Below are 16,210 nucleotides of genomic sequence, written 5' to 3' on the forward strand. Positions count from 1 at the left end.
AATCCGCAAATATTGGTTGGAATGAATTCAAATTTGGTGTGCGTCGTTTTTTAAGGCAACCTAACGATTTAATCAAGTAATCACCAAGATTCAGGAAAAAAGGTTATTTTTGAACAGCCCTAATGACCACCGACTATGTCAGCGAGCACGGCGATGTACCGACAAGGGATGTGGATCGAGTCGATAAATTTTACCACCAACTCAGACCCGAGACATTCTCAATATACCGACTCAAACACCGACGTCTTTAAACGCACCGACTCCGCCTCGGACTACTTTCCTCAAAGAACTACGACTCCTTCTCCAACAGTTTTACAGATTTACTTCGAAAATTCAATGCCATGGTGATGGTTTAATGACTTTCATATACCAATTGAACATATGTAAACATATTATTCACGATGGCATGTAAAATTATTTAATTGTGTTCACATCTCGAAGTACTCACTGCACAATTGAAATGGAAGTATTTATTTCGAAATGCCGTTCCTTTTTCCATATCTTATAAGTTTATACATCGTTGTTTCATTCACACATGATATACATCCCATTCTGTATATAAAATGTGGATGAAAACAATAAAAGTGTAGCTCTATACACACTATATACTGATGACAAGCACACACTCTTTCACTACTAAAACTAAATTTAAGGAGTTGTCAAAAAGTATATGTCCACATGCACTTAGTCAAGTATTTATGGACTAGGACTATACTTGCACTCTTTATTCAAAATTTGTCTGACCTGTCTGACCCAAGCGACTAATCTACTTATTTTTGATTTTGTGAAGTGGGAAGCAGCCTTTGGATATATTTGCATCGATTTTACAAGTGATATTGTCATTTAGAAAACCAAACGATTTATTTACACTTTCACAGTATCATGGAATGGAAAAATCTGTTATGCGGTAGGCTGAAGGTCAGATGATTGCATCTTACACTGAACCAATTTGAAGGATGTGACTTGATGATTACGATAGTAATTTTGTCGATTATATCAGGTTGAGCGCTGATCTGATCTGGCATCTATCCTACCGCTTGACAGATTTTTCATAAAAGCCATAGCTGCTATATGTAGGTTTTGAATGTGTTTTATTCCGCGGTGGATAACAAAACTTCGTATTATATATCTTGATGGAGACATCTAGCACTGTATCGAGTTTCAAGGCTGTGACTCAATGATTACGGTGGTAATTTCATTATCGAAGTCGAGTATGTCAGGGAGCGCGCTAATAAAAATTTCGTATTATATATGTTGATGAAGGACTCTAACACCAAGGCTGTGACTCAATAATAACAGTAGTAAGTACGTTATGAAAGTCGAATATCCAGGGTCTGCATGCTCTGATTTTGCATCGAGCCTATACCGCATAAACGCATTTTCGCCAAATTTGATATTGGTACATGTGAATTTTAAAAGTGTTCCATACCGAGATGGATGACGAAATTCGGTATGGTGTATCTGGATTGTGTTATTCAACTTTGCAGTAAGTTTCTGGATTGTCACTCAATGAATATTATAGTAATTCCTATTTCAAAGTCGGCAATATATCGGTGCGCGCTGATCTACCAGATACTCGACTTCGACAGCAAAATTACTACGCTAATAACCAAGTCACAGCCTTGAAACTTGGTACAGTGTTAGATGACAGCATCAAAACTAAATCCGGTCACCAAACTTGATATGGAGCATATTCAGAATCAACAAAGACCAATTGCGACTTTGCCTTTAATTACTGTTGCAGACGGATCGATAATAGCAAAGTTGTCCAAGGCATTTGGGCACAACAGTCACGGGACTCAAATTTGAGGGGAGTCCCCCATTTTCAACCGATTTTGTTCCAGCTCAACATGCATACAGATGCAAGAGTCAAGTTACAGAAAAAAGTAGCTAGAATATGTTTTTAAGGCATAAGTCATGGGAAACGGACTGAAAACCATGACTTTTTGAAAGTCGGTCAATTCTGAACAACCCAAGATGGTGTTGGGAGTATACGTTTGCGGTACCAATGTGAAAACTGTCGAAGAGTGGGTTGGTTGTAAACAGAGCTGTGGGGTCGGTAAATTTTACCACCGACTCCAACTCCGACTCCACACATTTTCAATATACCGACTCTGACTACCGAGTCTTTAAATGTACTGACCCCTGCTCCGACTCTGACTATTTCCTTAAGAGAACTCCGACTCCGACTCACTCAATATTACCAATTTACTTCGAAAATTATATGCCACAGCGACGGTTAAATAACTATCATATTACACACATGCAAACATACGATTAACGATGGCATGCTACATGTTTCATTGTGGCACAGCACGAATTATTCACTATGCAATTATCATGAAAGAATGCCTTTCTAAATCTATCTAATATCCTAATACAGGTGTGTCAAACATACGGCTAGTCAGATGATTTCATCCGGATCGCGAAGCAATTCCGAGTTGATTGAAAAAATCTTACATTATCCCAGCAGCACATTTGGTGCAAATTTAAGGAATTTTTGCAGGAAATACTTCCATTAAATATCCCATCAAGACGACAAATGTCCAGGATATTCATTCATATGCCACATTATAACCACCGGACTACGGCATTGTTGTTTCACTCTAGTTGCCACTCAAGTCGGTGACATTGACTCCCGATTCCGAGCAGGCAAAAAGTACACACTGAGTTCATAGTTTCATGGACAGATGGACCAAAAAATTGCTATTCACAGACACGAAAACGGCATTGCGGAGCCGCTATATGCCGTTTACATGGAAGATATATATATTACAGAAATATATATTAATAATAATAATTCAAACATCTATGGCCGCACTGCAGTGTCACTTCCGAACCAATAGGTACCAGGACTTGATACAGAAACCTAACTGGTGATTTATTAGTAATAAAATGAGCCAAATTCGCAGGTCTGCGTCCACAGTTTAATATCTTTTATTCCACACCACGCGGACGCTGGGCTAACGCTATAGATTAGGCCTGCGATTGAAGCAAAGAACGTACAGAAATATTCTAAACTTATATCGTCGCCACTCGCCAGCGCCACTGTTTTATCGGTTGTTAACTGGTATATTCAACCTCACAACCACCATAATTTTGCCTATTCCATTGTTCGCCAAAAAAAGTGTTGCGGCTTGCTAAAATTAATTCCCTATAATCCGCGTACCCTATATGTGCTTAATAATAAAGTATTCAAGTGGAAAGTAAGTGCACGTGCTAAAATTTTGGAATCAGTTGACTGTTCCGGCCCGCGAGCGATTTGAAGGCTGGAATGCGGCCCACGACGCAATCTGAGTTTGACATCCCTGTCTTAATATGTATGAATCTTTCAAACATATCATGTATCCAATTCTGTATAATTAGAATGTAGATAAAACTATCGAAGTGCAGCGCTTGTGTATGAGTCAGCAACTAATACAGGAATACTACTCACTAATTTTCTCATTACACTCCATACTGATTACAAGCACACACTCTCACTACTAATAGACATTGGTTATAAACAAAATTTAGGAAGTAGTCAAATAGCATATGTCTAGTCTACATCCACTCATTCAAGTATTCAAGGACTAGGACTTGCAGTCTTTCTTAATCATTCGTTCGACCCAGGCCAGTGTTGGGATCAAGGCATCACCTTCGAGTCATCTCGAGGCACATTTTGACTCGAGTCAAGTCAAGTTCAGTCAATCGATTCTTGAAGGTGACTCGAGTCAATTCAAGTCAAGTTGATTTTTAGAAGTGCGAAGCATAATTACGCCATTGCATTTAGATAGCTGTTTGAAAGTCACCATTTATTTTGAATCGAGGGAAGAATATAGAGTTAAATGAACATGTAAAAACGCATTGCATCGCTCACGCATACGTAGATCTGCTAAACTATGTATATGTAACTATAGCCTCAGGCTATAGTTATCAATAGGGCAAGTTTTTTCAACTTTTGCAACTTTTTTTACAGCTTCCGGCAGCTTCCTAAATACTCGTAAGATATGTAGAATGCTGTTGTAAGCTGTTTTGCAACTTATTCGATTTTTCATGAAAGTATTTTCGGTTTTGGTGAAATACACGGCCACATTTGACTGAAACACCGTAAATCAGCGCCGAAGTACTGGTATTTCGGGAGCTGAGCCGGTAAATTGACCTTTGTGTTAGTCAACCTTGCAAAATGTGGTCTTTTAGTGCAACTTTTGCAACTTTTGTCAAAAATAAATAAACAAATGCAACTTTCCGCGCATGCAACGGCAACAAAAACTTGCCCGAGATCAGTCAAAATAGAGAATAGAATATGCAACCTCAACAGCAAATTGATATGAGCCCTGCATCTATTCATCCACGAAATACAATTTAAAGCTGCACCGAGGTACATATTTGAACCTTGACATCTTACATACTATTATTACGTCATAATCAGTGATACTCGAATACTCGACTCGAAGCAAAATACGTGATTCACAATAGAATCACTCAGGTACTCGATTTTGCCCAGCCCTAGTCACCATTAGGAACCAATTCGCAGGCATTGACATCAATTCGACAAAGAAAATATGTACATACTCAGGTCAGAGGTTTGGCAAAAAATGGACCAAAAAGTAATTCTCCACAAAAGCGAAAAATCAATGCGAAACCATTATATACGCAGGTTACATGGAGAATTACATTGAAATTACATTACATCTCCAAATTACATTGAAATATTTGATGTCACACTCCTGCATCAGTTTTGGCCCAAAGGGTCCCTGGCCTGCCTTCATGGAAACCTGAACCGCGATTTACTCCTCATGAACCAAATTCCAACGTCCGCGTTTACAGTTGAATCTTTTGTATTTCTCACAGCGCTTATCCAGAACTAATACCATATTACGACTATAACAAAGGAAGCATAATAATAAGATCTTGGTTCCAACGTCCGCGTTTACAGTTAAATCTTTTGTATTCCTCACAACGCTTATCCAGAACTAATAGCATATTACGACTATAACAAAGGAAGCATAAATAATAAGATCTTGGTTGCTTTCACACCTTATTTAAGGTCCACTTGCATAGAAATACGCAAACTTCTGTCGTCGCTAGGGCTAGAGCCACTGTTTCAAAGGTGTATAACTGTATTCAACCGGCCAGTCATCCTAGTTTGTCCATTCCATTGTTCGCGAACAAAGGTGTTGCAAGAATGGAGCCCTTTGATAGTAATGTAATGAAATAGAATATTACGTGTATGAGGCTTGGTAATAAGGTATATTCAAGGGGGAAAACATGGGCATGGATTTTGAGGTAACATTTTAGAAGCATTTGACGAATCCGGCCCGCGACGCAAGTTGAGTTTGACACCGCTGGTGAGAGTTTTATGGAAAAATAAAAACAAAAAACGTAGTTATTCACAGAAGCGATAACGTCAATGCGAAACCATTATAAGAAGTGTACTGTAGGCCTACATGTAGAATGTATTGGTTGTACAGAAATATAATGCAAATATCCGTGGTTGCACCCAGTGGCGTAATAGCAGCCACTTGGCGGTTATGGCTCTGCGCCAGGGGGGCAGGCTCCTAGGGAGCGGCAAAATGAGGCTGCAAAGTGCACAGTGTACACAGCCGGCTAATAGCAGCGTGATTTCTAGTCCTTTTGGCTGGCAACCTGAGAGCTAAAATCAAATTAAACTTATCTCCATAAAAATCTAGTGTCGCACTGATTCCGGAAACACGAATTAGAATGTGAATTTAACTAAGTGCAAAATGTTTGTTGATGCTGTACTTGTGTAATCTGACTCAAGAAGGTTACTTACACCATTCGTTGCGTAAATATTCCCGTCGACAGACCGGCGTCCACCTCAGCCGATGGCTCGTTGGCTGACGTACCAAGAACTCATGAAGCCAGTCGTACTTGAAGATAACACGGACAACTCTTTTTGTTCTGTCTCCATGACTTGTAAATTTATTGAATCAACGTACGACGACGTAATAGCATTTTCGATCATGAATTGACTAGAATAAAATTCTGTATATGTTGTATTAAAGGCGTATATATATTATAGCCACGAGAGATTATATGCATGGAACATCGTGACATTTATTTCTTCTTGTCTCTATTTCACACGACACACAGATTACTAGGTATACACAAATGTCTTATCGGGTTTTTGCTTCATGGATTTAGGTAATGTTTCATAAGACTCCTCATTGATCAAATAATAAAATGGTGTTAACAAAATACTTCGTTATAGTGAGCATGGCAATTAAACCACTCCGAAATGGCCATCAAGGCCGATTGTTCCGAACAATTGGAGCGCTGCAACAGAATAACCAATTGACCATGGGAATGGAAATTGTATCTAGCGATTACTCGGAACAATGGCGATTTTCAGACTTTGATGTCTATTTCGGGGTGGTTCCGTTGCCCTGATCGGCTTTCAAATTGTACTTCCGGAATCAGGGCAACAATAGCTTACGATTAAGATCAGTATTGTTAAATTGGAGTTAGCGGGGGGATAGCATAGTGCTGACGATTAAGCGCCTACCGCCCAGGAGGCCCTGACCGATTCCTAGCCAGGGGATATTCTGGGCTCATCTTTCCCCGCGTAGCCGTTCTTATAGCGACAAAAAAGCCCAGAGAAAGATCCGATGAAAGAATGCACTCACCAGGGTTGTAATGACTCGAGTCATGACTCGACTCGAGTCAAACTCGAGTCACGATTTTTTGATGACTCGAGTCATTTTCTCAGGGGAAGGGGGTGGCGCAGTTGGTAAAACACTGCAGTCACGACACCAATGGTTGCTGGTTCGAGTCTCGGCTCTGCCATGTTTCTATGTGTCGTACCTGGGCTCTTCATCGCCGATCCCGCTGTAAATACAGCGACATCAAAAGCCTAGAAGAAGAGAGAGCCGAACTCTTGAAAGATAGCAGCAAATGATCACGTTGAAGAAGCAAAAGCAAAAAAGACATCTGAAATTAATGAAATTCAGGTACTGGGCGCATATGACTGTAACAGCGATAAGCGCCAATGATGCCTTAATAAAAACAAAAACAAAACAAAAATTTGGGTTTTGAGGCAATGTGGGGGTGCATAACCCAAAAACTTGACGGGATAGAGAAAAACGGAAGTCATTTTTGAATTGAGCGCCCAAAAGTTAGTCAAAATCAATTGCCTGATCAAAGTCAACAAAAACTGTGTTGACCAATGTTATTGATGTGAGGCTGGTGCAGAGCAATGGGACCATACGTTTGATCGGAATTCAACAGCGTTTGTGGCTAGTTAAATCACACCTGTACTTGATTCAACACCATATTTATGCTCGTGTCTGAAACTTTGTCTGACCATTGGTGTTTCAATTGCGAGCTGCAAGAGGAGCTTCTCAAAAGTCTTATTTACGTTTTATACCATGGAAGATGAACGGCTATCAGCTCTATCCATTCTTTCTGTAGAAATAGATTTGGATTTGAGGATATTGTCGCCGATATCGCTTCGGCGAAAGCCCGAAAAGTTCAGTTCTGGAGCAGCTATTGATTTTTTTGCCTAAAAATTCGTTCATCATTTCTTGTCTTTATTAGTTTTGGCCTAAAAACGCTGAGACGGTGAGTCTTCTTTCTCAAGCAATACAAAACTTCTGAGACGCAGCATATTATTTGTAATTATTTTTATTGAAAAAATTGCGTGAACATGAAACTATGCGAAGTTTGCTGCGCTCTACTTAGGGGGGGGGGGGGCGGCATTTTCAACGAAAGCCATGGGCGGCAGAACGTTCGCTCCGGTGTTATATCTGTATTCAACCGACCAATCATCGTATTTCTGCCAATTCCCTTGCTCGCCAATAAATGTGTTGCTACTTGTTAGAATAACACCCCTATGATCCGTGATACAATGTAATATATTATCGGTATGTACTTGATAATAAAGTATTCAAGTGAAAAGATAAGGCATGAGGTAACTGTGCGGAATTAGTTGACTGGCGCGGTCCACGAGCGATTTGAAAGTTTGAATACGGCCCGCGAAGCAATTTGAGTTTGACACCCATTATTTAAAGCATGCAAGAGGTTTGGTTAAAGTTAAAGTTATATAAAAAAAAAGGATAGTTATTTTGCAATTCTATTACTTTAACTACCAGTTTGTTTGTTTGATGTGGTATTCATAGTGTCTGTCGACTACTATGCAGTGTTGCGATCAAGTCACTACCTTCGAGTCACGAGTCATTTCGAGTCATTGCACATTCTGAATCGACTCGAGTCAAGTCAATCGAATTTTGAAGGTGACCCGAGTCAAGTCAAGTCATTCGATTTTTGGAGGTGACTCGAGTCCAGTCGAGTCGAGTCAAGTCACAATTCAAGTCAACTTGCCTTTTCGAAGTATGAGGCATGATTATGCCATTGCATTTCGCTAGCTGCCTGAAATAAAAATTCAGCGGTCATTGATTCCGATCCGATGAATGAATATAGAGGTAAATATACATGCAAGAACGCGCTGTATCGCTGAAATATACGCAAATCTGTTAAATTACGTAAGTAATTGCATAGCCTTAGTTTATAGTTACCAGCCAAAAAAAAAGAATAGAAAATAGAGAAAAGAATTGATAAGATGCAATACATTACCCATTTACAAATTGATATCACACAATTCGAGCCTACACCAATGGTTGAGGACTATTCGAATTCAATTACCATAAAACAAGAGGATTGTTTGTGTAAGGTAAGAACAGAAATAAACATTTTGCTATTTTATCACTTTACTACTAGTTTACGACAACGTACGCTGTAAGCTACGATCACTTCGTTTGCGATCAATTTATTTATGAGAAAACAATTGAGACTCAGTGAAATGCACGATCATTGAATGATTGGTCGCTCTCGCGGGTCACACCCGCGTTTCGTGAGCAATCCGAACATATGCCAGCTAAGGTGATTTTATCGGCACCTATTACCCCGCCATCACTAAGGTTGGAAACAGTTACACGAATGGCAAGTTGGGGTCAATTTGACCCCACTACTTAATATGCTTTTCCTTACTAATTTTGCTATACAGCTGTCTAATAACCTCCTGCAGGACGTTATAATGATGAATCTTCCTCTTTTGAACCCTAATGTCTACCCGTTTCAAGATTCCCCCCTAATACGTAACACCAAAACACGAATGGTGAGGTGGGGTCAAATTGACCACATCAGTTATTATTACCACAGGTATTACAATACAACAGGGGCGGGCAATTTCTCCATCCGGCGGGCCGGATAGTGGAACATGAACATTAGGCGGGCCGGATTCCTGAAATGTTTTTTTATAATTTTAGGGGAATTCCTCCCTCCGTGGGAAAGAGCCACAGAACCGTCCATCCCACGCGGCACTACCCTTTGTACGTACAATTCCGAGACGCACAGTCTCCTGCAATTTTGAACTATATCTGGATTGGTGGGCCCATCACGGGCCAGTCCAAATCGGTGATATGAATGTGATCAAAGTATCAGAGAGCATTCGGCTTCTAGTCGCGCGAAGCGCGAAATAATACCTACTGAAAATGTGTTCATTCTGAAAGTTCCAAGCAACTCTATAGGTTATTAATGCAAACACATTGAACAGTCTCTTATTTGAGATCTCGTCACGTCATATTTTGTGATACAATTGTTGATATACAATGTTCTATCCAATTCTCCATTAGTTACTGACAATTACCCCTGACTAGTATAAGCCGAAAATATTCGGTTCATTTCAATAGGAATATACTATTCAATTCTAATGCAAATTTAAATTCATTGAATTATTTCATTCATGAATTTACGTTTCCAAAGTAAAAATTCTCCGTAGGCTGTAAAATACAACGCTATATCCAGCCGCGTCTATTGCCCATGCGGCCATCAAAATGAAGCAAGGCCATTGTCCCGAGTATCAAAATCGAGTAATTGGGTGTCTCTCTCGTATAATCTACCTTTTATGAAATGCTAACCAAATCCCCCGAGATTTCGCGCCCACTTATTTAGGACAGACAATAATTCCCGCGCAGACGAATCACTGTAAAACCGTACCATCCGACATATTTTTGTCAAAAACCGTTTCAGTCATAAACGCGTATGACGAAATTTCCTTTATGCTTCAGGGTTACTTCACTTTGGAATCAACGAACACGAAAAACTATTTTGTTCGACATCAGTACCATCGTATGAAACTACACCGTTATGATGGAACCGAATTATTCCGTCTTGACTCAAGCTACAAGCTGGAAATCTAGCTACCGCCGTGGATCGGAAATTTGTGTCGAATAATTTAACTCAGATTATATTGATCAATTTATCCGTGGAATATTTCAATACAATTGGTATCTGTACTTAAACTTGAGTATACGGCGATGAAATGTTTTCGTTGGTGATTCCTGTGACAGGCCACACCGCAGCATGAATCTAGACAAGACACCGGCCTTTTACGGCCTTATCTGACTGTACGGAAACTAACTATTTATTATTAGGGCTTGGCCCAATGATTCGGTACTCCAATCTGAATCGAGTAGGCCAGTAAATTCTAATGATTATGCTTGAGTATAGTCGGAGACGATTTTTTCGAGTACTTAAATCATGCGTTCCTTGCTACTAAGGGCGGAGATAATATAGTTAGCTGATCCGGAAGAATGCTAATCGTGTGATGAAATACTGCTAATCGCGACGCATACAGTTGAAAAAGGTTACGCGCGATGCTTATTCGAGGTGCCCCGAGTTTTCAATCAAGTGGCGTTTTCTGTTGCATCATAATGAGAAAATGCGGTGTAGGCTGCCTGTTGTCAATTTGTTGAGTGAAACAGCAGCCTGCTGATAACGATACTGCAACTGTAACAGGTAGAACTATCATCATCGCGAAATGAAAGTCGTGTCCAATTGGTGCGGTACAGCTAAGAAACGGATTATAGAATATTGATATCCATTTTAATAATGGCAGAAATATATTTAAACCCGAAGCTTTTCGAGCTGACACTCTTCAAGGGCAATCGTCAGCAAATGGAGAATTTCAAAAACATGCATCTAGCTACATTACATACAACCAATTATGACGTCATAGAAACAAACAACATGAAATACAGGCAAACCGCGAGCGCAGCCAGTGGCCAATTCTTAGATTGACTAAAAATTCCTTCTGCTTAAAATTCCTTAAAATTAACATTTGAAAAAGAGCGTGCTAACTCGTTACCATTCTTAAACCTTGTAGTGGAAAAACGGGGTATTAGCATTGTCACTTCGGTTTACCGGAAGCCAACGTTTACAGGACAATAAATACGCTGGAATTCGTTTAGCCCGAATCGCCGTAAACTAACTTTGATCGGCACGTTAGTGCACAGAGCCTTGATGATATGTTCGGATGTAAAATTAAATGAGGAGCTAGAATATATCCGGAAAATTCTAATCGATAACGGGTACCCCAAACACATCATCAAGAATTCTGTTGAAAGAAAACTCAGTAATTTCGATCCCAGCAAATCACAAAACACGAACACACGGTATGAGGAGAATGTATCTATATACATTTACCGTGGCTGGGCCCCATCTCTTCCCGTTTTGAAAAGCAAATGATCTCTGCTGTAAATCGCTGTTACGATAACGTAAAAAACTAATGTTATGTTTACCACCAAACAATTGGTTCCTGCAAAGCGCAAACATGGTCTTCCTGCTTCTCAACAAAGCAATATAGTCTATGATTTCAAGTGCCACTGTGATTGTCGGTAAGTGGGAGGAACAACTCAGCGCTTGCAGGAACGTATCAAACAAATATTCCGAGCGTTATTAGATCGCACACATTGGACTCTCGCGAAGATGCAGCCGTAACTAATCTGCGATTACTAGAACGTAATCAAGCCATGGCTATGAACTCTGCCATCGGTAACCATTTGGCGGAGAATGCAACTAAAAACTGTCGCGATGAAAGATTCTCTATATTCGGTAGAGGCCGTACTCATTTCCATCTGTCTGCACTGAAATCGACTTCTATTAAAATCCACCGACCGCGCTTGTGTCAGCAGAAGGAATTTTTAGTCAATCTAAAAATTGGCCACTAGCTGCGCTCGCGGTTTGCCTGTATTTCATGTTGTTTGTTTCTATGACATCAAAATTGGTTGTATGCAATGTAGCTGGATGCATGTTTTTGAAATTCTCCATTTGCTGACGATTGCCCTTGAAGAGTGTTAGCTCGAAAAGCTTCGTGTTTTAATATATTTCTACCATGAATATATTATTAAAATGTATATTAAAGTTTTGTACCCCAAAGAGTCTCTTCAAAGATTGATATCGTTCTGCAATGGTGGGTGCATAATTCGTTGTTTAGTGGAGCTATTACCTATAGGGCAGTGATTCCCAACCTTTTTCACCTCGCGGACCGGTAAAATTTCGAAAAATACTTCGCGGACCGGTGGACCTTCAAACATTGAAATCAACCTAAAATGTAAAGTATGAAACCGTCATTTTGCACGTATGTTACTACAGAGTGACATTTTGAGGGTTTTGTTCATGATAGTGTTCATTTGATTCGACGTAAAATTTGACCCATATAAACGTGCTAGCGCCGAGAGTCGATTACGGTCTTTCGAGATGAAGGCCGTGGATTAACCGACTACACCAACTCGAATAATACAAAGCGTTTCGGAGTCGGACCAAGTCAGTGTTGGGATGACTCGAGTCAACTTTTTAAGATGACTTGGCTTGAGTCGAGGCACCTTGAAAAAATGACTTGACTTGACTTAACTTGAATTGGCGTCTTAAAAATGTAGCATGCTCGTGATTTCCGACTCAATTTCAAGTCATCAAATAATTGCTGTCGACTAAGTCGCTGTACTTGTACCCTACGTACATGCTCTCGACACGCTGATTATGATACGTGAGCAACCAGTCATTCAAAGATTGCACAACCTGGCAAGTCACAAATAAATTGACCGCAAAAATACTGATTAGAGCTTACGTTGTCGTAGAGTTGTAGAATTCTATCTGTAGCAGTGTCTGTCTGCTCAGTACGATAATCTTAAAGAACCTCTAGCATAATTAATTTAAATCGGACTGATATATTAGTTTATACATTTATATTACTCGTATACAATTGTTACAGGCTTCAATTCTATCGTATGGCTATATAAGCAGAGATGGTCAATGTAGTCAAGAAAGCTACTCAAGTAGAAGTAGATGTAGCGATGAAAAAATCTACTCAAGTACGAGTATAAGTGCTTCTTCAACTTGAAGTAGAAGTACAATTGACTGACTTTAAATCTAGTCAAGTAAGTAAGTAGTTTTGAAAACAGTCTTAATTCGTTTGCATGGACTGTCACAAGCTACGAATTGAGCTATGCAGAAGGTGCAAAGAGCTTGATTCGTATTGATGTGAATTATAGTATTGATATGAAAGTGCGATACTAACACTTTGTTTACTAGAAGACCCCGCTTTAGAGAACATCATGGCATGGCGCCCTACCCCATATTATAAGGCCCCAGTTTTGGACGAAGAGCAATACGTAGAAGTTGTATCGGATACGGGTTTCATCACTTTGTGCGACTAGTATACATTAATAACAAATACTGTGGATCGTAAAAGTTATATTAAGTTTAGCTTTATTTTCGGAAAATAGAGGAATTACTACACATGCTTTTATGCTTCAACGTGTATATTCTGAAGACAAAAGAACTGGAAGTAATTAGAGCTCAAACTATGATACTCGCAATTGAAAGTGAAATACAAATACCACTTCGAATACCACCGGAAAATATATTTCATGTTGTTGTTGTTGTTGATAATTATTTGATTGGCGATTATAACGCAAGTGGTGTTGTTCGCCATATCGAAAAATGTCATTTATCATCTAGGGGTGGGTATTGCATTACGAAATATAAACTCAAATATATGGGTTTGTTGCGAGAACGAATTTCATAACGTGTGGAAAAATATGCGTGTCAGTCAAAAAGTTTGTTACGGTGGGAGCGATATTCTTCCTCCGACACGCGTCCTCGAAAACTCTTCTCTGGTGTCTTCAATTTCGACACGTGAATAAATAATGGGAGACACTCTCTTCTTGGCGGCACGTTGAGCAATTGGCTGAATCTGCTATTCCCAATTTGAATAGATGTGCTTTTAGTCCACAATGTCCGGTTTGTAGTTGGAACATAATCGCTTGATACCTTTTCAGTAGTCCATTCACGTCTGCTCTGTGGTAGACGGTTGGAAAACATTCCTTATATTGTTATGACTTATCCGATTGTGAATAGCGGTTATTTCATAGTTCGATGCACGGCTTCCGACGCGAAGCAGCGATCTCTCGTACGGAAGGTTTGAATTCAGTCGTTTGCACACTGGCTTGATTCGCTCGTCTGGCCAATTCATCTGCCTTTTCATTCCCGGGAATTTGATAATGACCAGGTATCCAAACAATAGCGATCTTGTATCCTGCCTCCGATATCCGATGGATCGTCTGTAAAATTGGTGCGACGAGGTGATGAATATTGTCAATCGCGTGAATTGCGCTCAAGCAGTCCACGAGTATTAGTATATTGGTATTGCTGTTTTCCACAGCCCATTGTAGAGCTAAGCTTATTTCCACTAATTCTGCAGGGAAGGAACTCGATTCCTTTATATTAGTGGTTGCGCTGTTGATAGTTCGCGATACATAAAACGCCGCCGCAGTGCCCGTCGTAGTTTTTGATCCGTCAGTGAAAATCTGCACGTCTCCCGGGAATCGTCTACAGATATGTTCATTGATTAGGGGTAACAAAGAGGAACATTGTTTAAACTTCAGACTCGTCAATGTTAAATCTATACGTGCTCGACGCAACGTGCAAGGTGGATGAGTCATTTTACTCAACTGCAACAGACCATCTCCATTTTCGTCGCAATTCGGTCGATATGTAATTTGATTGAAGCAAACGAATTGCTTTCTTTTCGGCCATTGTTCCTCCCACGATAACTGGAGAAGCTGCTCTCGCCACGGGTGCTGAACATCAGCATTCACCTTGGATCTGAATTTCATACATAAATGCCTGTGTCGTAGGTCCAGTGGCATTTCCTCACACGCAGACAGTATGGAAATTGTTGGGGTGCTCCTCATCCCTCCGCAACAAAGCCGCAGCGCGTTGTTTTGTAGACGCTCGACTTTTTCTAGATATCGTCAGTGACCAAAATGAAATGCCTCAATTCCATATTCAATTATAGATCAAAAAAGTACATATATTTCATGTCTTTATATTTTATGTCTTTTGTCCATAAAGTTTCAAGGGTGATCTGCTAAAACAGGTGTAACGTTCAAAAAGGCTGGATTTTCCAGATTAGCAAGACACGTAATGGGCTGCTAGATTACGATATGATAGGTATTTGCTAGATCGCAAAACGGTAGTTTTAAACGTTATGGTGGGTCATATTGACTGTGATGCAATATTTGATATGGGCGACAATGCGGTGTGAGCGGAACCAAGCAATACGGTACCTAAATTATGTTCACTGATACTTTCGTGAAAACATATTTGTCACTCCATAACTACTGTGCACGAAGCGCAACAAAATTACTGGGCTTTACTTGACTTTTATGAATGTTGGTACTCCATGAAAACAGCCCCGAAATCCTCAGGCTATCTTTCGTACTGGGGGATTAAACTACTTCAACTTGACAAACTGAAAATAGCGAAGAGTAAGTAAGTAGATTACAAAATATTTCAAAGTAGAAGTAGAAATAGAGAAAACCAGATCTACTTGAGTAAGTATCAGAAGTAGATGAAAACTACCTGAGTACTTCCAAAAAGTTGAAGTTTCTTCGGTACTGACCACCTCTGGTGTTTCGTACTTATCTTTTCCAAAGTAGTCCAGCCCCGGATTCTTTTCCTCAGTAGCCCGGAGTACGGAGGAGTCATTTTAAACATAACTTCAGACTTGCGCAAAATACCGATCTCGTTAATTGACCGTCAACTAGCTACTGGTTTCTGGAGTAGTTCTAGTTGCAGATTTTGAAAAGTGCGTACTTCTTGTTCTAGTAGTGCATATAAACAATTTAGTTGTGAAACAACTAGAAAACAACTAGAAAACATTTTCAGACTTACAATACCGGAGTTAAATCCGGAAAAAGTGGTAAATTTTAACTGAGATTGTAGTTGGTTGACTAAGACGTCTTTTTTTCTAGCTCAACTCCCGAAATACCCGCCAGAACGTTACGTGAGTGCTGATTTTCTCCATCACAGACCAATTTTCTGATACATTTAGTCAGAATTGAAAAGAAGAAAGAGGAAAAGAGGGAAA

At 39.8% G+C, this 16,210-nt stretch overlaps 2 protein-coding genes across 3 annotated transcripts in view; one reads left to right on the top strand and one right to left on the bottom strand.

Annotated features, from left to right (window-relative positions):
- LOC145451721 (uncharacterized) overlaps positions 1 to 10,301 on the top strand; it is a 118,572-nt gene extending 108,271 nt beyond the window's left edge. Inside the window, exon 7 of the mRNA XM_080329967.1 lies at positions 10,068 to 10,301. Within this exon, the coding sequence (XP_080186093.1) occupies positions 10,068 to 10,199 (132 nt within the window). The 3' untranslated portion in view covers positions 10,200 to 10,301. The remainder of the gene's footprint in view (positions 1 to 10,067) is intronic.
- Positions 1 to 16,210, bottom strand: part of LOC145451713 (uncharacterized) — a 312,192-nt gene that overhangs the window by 175,481 nt on the left and 120,501 nt on the right. The gene's annotated exons all lie outside the window — the stretch shown is intronic.

Source organism: Botryllus schlosseri, chromosome 12 (genome assembly GCF_051294905.1).
Source record: "Botryllus schlosseri isolate E-star chromosome 12, Bs_hap1, whole genome shotgun sequence".
In the NCBI taxonomy this organism is placed as follows: domain Eukaryota; kingdom Metazoa; phylum Chordata; class Ascidiacea; order Stolidobranchia; family Styelidae; genus Botryllus; species Botryllus schlosseri.